Here is a 1,615-nt window from a genome sequence, read left to right on the forward strand (position 1 = left end):
GGACGGTACAGGGGCCACTGGCACCGCACGGCACGGGGGGATGGTGGCACGGCACGGCACGGCTCGTGGCCGGGCGGGTACCGCACGGGAGTGTCCCAGCACCATCCCGAAGATGGGGGTCGGGTGCCCAAAGGCTGCCCGGGGGGATGCTCAGGGCCCCCCCGGGGATGCTCAGCGCTGTGCATGTGCTGGAGCCCCTCAAACAACCTCCTCTGCCAAGGCAGGGCTGGGGAGAGGTGCCAGGGATGTGCCCTGCGCCAGCACAGCCCGGCTTCCCATCCTGCCGTCCTGCTGCGTGGGCACAGCCAGGAGCATTGCAAAGCACGGGGCCAGGCGAGACCAGCAAACACAGAAGCCACACAGATAAAAGTCACAAATATTTATTACATATCAAAAAAGCTACATGTTTTGGGCAGAGACCCCCCCACTGGGCCATCACACAATCCCCAACATGGTCCTGCCCTGCGACCAGCAGCTGTGCCCGAGCACGGGCTCAGCCCAGCCCTGCAACGCTCCCTGTCACGCCTTGGCCCGCTCGGCTCCATCATCGGCGCTGGCGCTGCCCCACCGCTGGCCCCGCCCCAATGGCACATTCCGCACCGGTGCAGCCGGCAGGGCCAGCCTGGAGCCTGGGATGCGGAGCTGCCCCTCCTTGGACAGGGAGCATGTCAGCGCCTCGGCATCCACCTCCTCGGGCACGTCCCACTCCCGCTTCAGCACCTCGTACTTGTAGGAGAAGGAGCCCTTCTCATCGACATTCTGTGTCTCCTTCTGCCCCACCAGCACCACCTTCCTGCCCACCATCTTCACCGACAGCTGCTCAGGAGCAAAGTTCTTGACGTCCTGGCAGATGGAGAAGCCCTCCCCAGAGCCCTGGGTCAGGGCTGTGCTGGTGCTTGGGGCTCGCTCCATGGCGGTGACTCCTTGGCTGCTCAGGAGCTGCTCGAAGCTGCTCATGAACTCCCGAGCTTTCTCCATCTCCTGCTGCAGCTCAGTGAAGATGGTCTCTGCGTGTGGCCAGAGGGTCCTCACCGTGCCCAGCCGGGTGGCCAGGGAGCTGGAGGCAAATGGTGCAAGGTGCATTCGGCAAAGCATTGCTGCTGGTGCTGGTGCTGGTGCTGGTGCTGGTGCTGGTGCTGGTGCTGGTGCTGGTGCTGGTGCTGGTGCTGGTGCTGGTGCTGTCCTGCCTGCAGATGGGGGGGGGATTGGCTACAGGCGAGGGGGAGAAGGCAGGGAGGAGAGGAGCCCAGCCCCACTCCCTGCCTGGGAAATAGAAAGGCCACAGATTTTTGGCAGGGGCGGCTCAGGCATCCCGTTCGAAGGCTGAGGTGATGCTGCTAATTATAAGCCAGGAGAGCAGAGCTACAAGACTAAGGGCGAAGGTATGCTGGGCATGACGTAAGAGGTGCCTCTCCTCATGGATGAGTAACAAGAATGAGCTGGAACAGGCTGGAAAGAGCTGAGCTCTTCTCCCGAGGATGACGTAATGTGCGGCATGAGGCCACTCCTTCTGGGAAGGGGAATAAAAGCCGCGGGCGGCAGCACTGGGGCAGATCGCTCCCAGCTCACTGGAGAGGGGACAGCCAGAGAGCCAGCAGCAGCAGCAGCAGGAGCA

The 1,615-nt window shown here is 63.2% G+C and overlaps 2 protein-coding genes across 2 annotated transcripts in view; one reads left to right on the forward strand and one right to left on the reverse strand.

Moving 5' to 3' along the window:
* Positions 1 to 1,615, forward strand: part of LOC103902215 (heat shock protein 30C) — a 26,813-nt gene that overhangs the window by 24,384 nt on the left and 814 nt on the right. The window lies entirely within an intron of this gene.
* On the reverse strand, positions 426 to 1,181 carry LOC109279559 (heat shock protein 30-like). Its single transcript, XM_019473052.1, has one exon. The coding sequence runs from the start codon at positions 1,093 to 1,095 to the stop codon at positions 520 to 522; it is 576 nt and encodes a 191-aa protein (XP_019328597.1). The 5' UTR covers positions 1,096 to 1,181; the 3' UTR covers positions 426 to 519.

This window comes from Aptenodytes forsteri, unplaced genomic scaffold (assembly GCF_000699145.1).
Source record: "Aptenodytes forsteri isolate BGI_AS27 unplaced genomic scaffold, ASM69914v1 Scaffold492, whole genome shotgun sequence".
In the NCBI taxonomy this organism is placed as follows: domain Eukaryota; kingdom Metazoa; phylum Chordata; class Aves; order Sphenisciformes; family Spheniscidae; genus Aptenodytes; species Aptenodytes forsteri.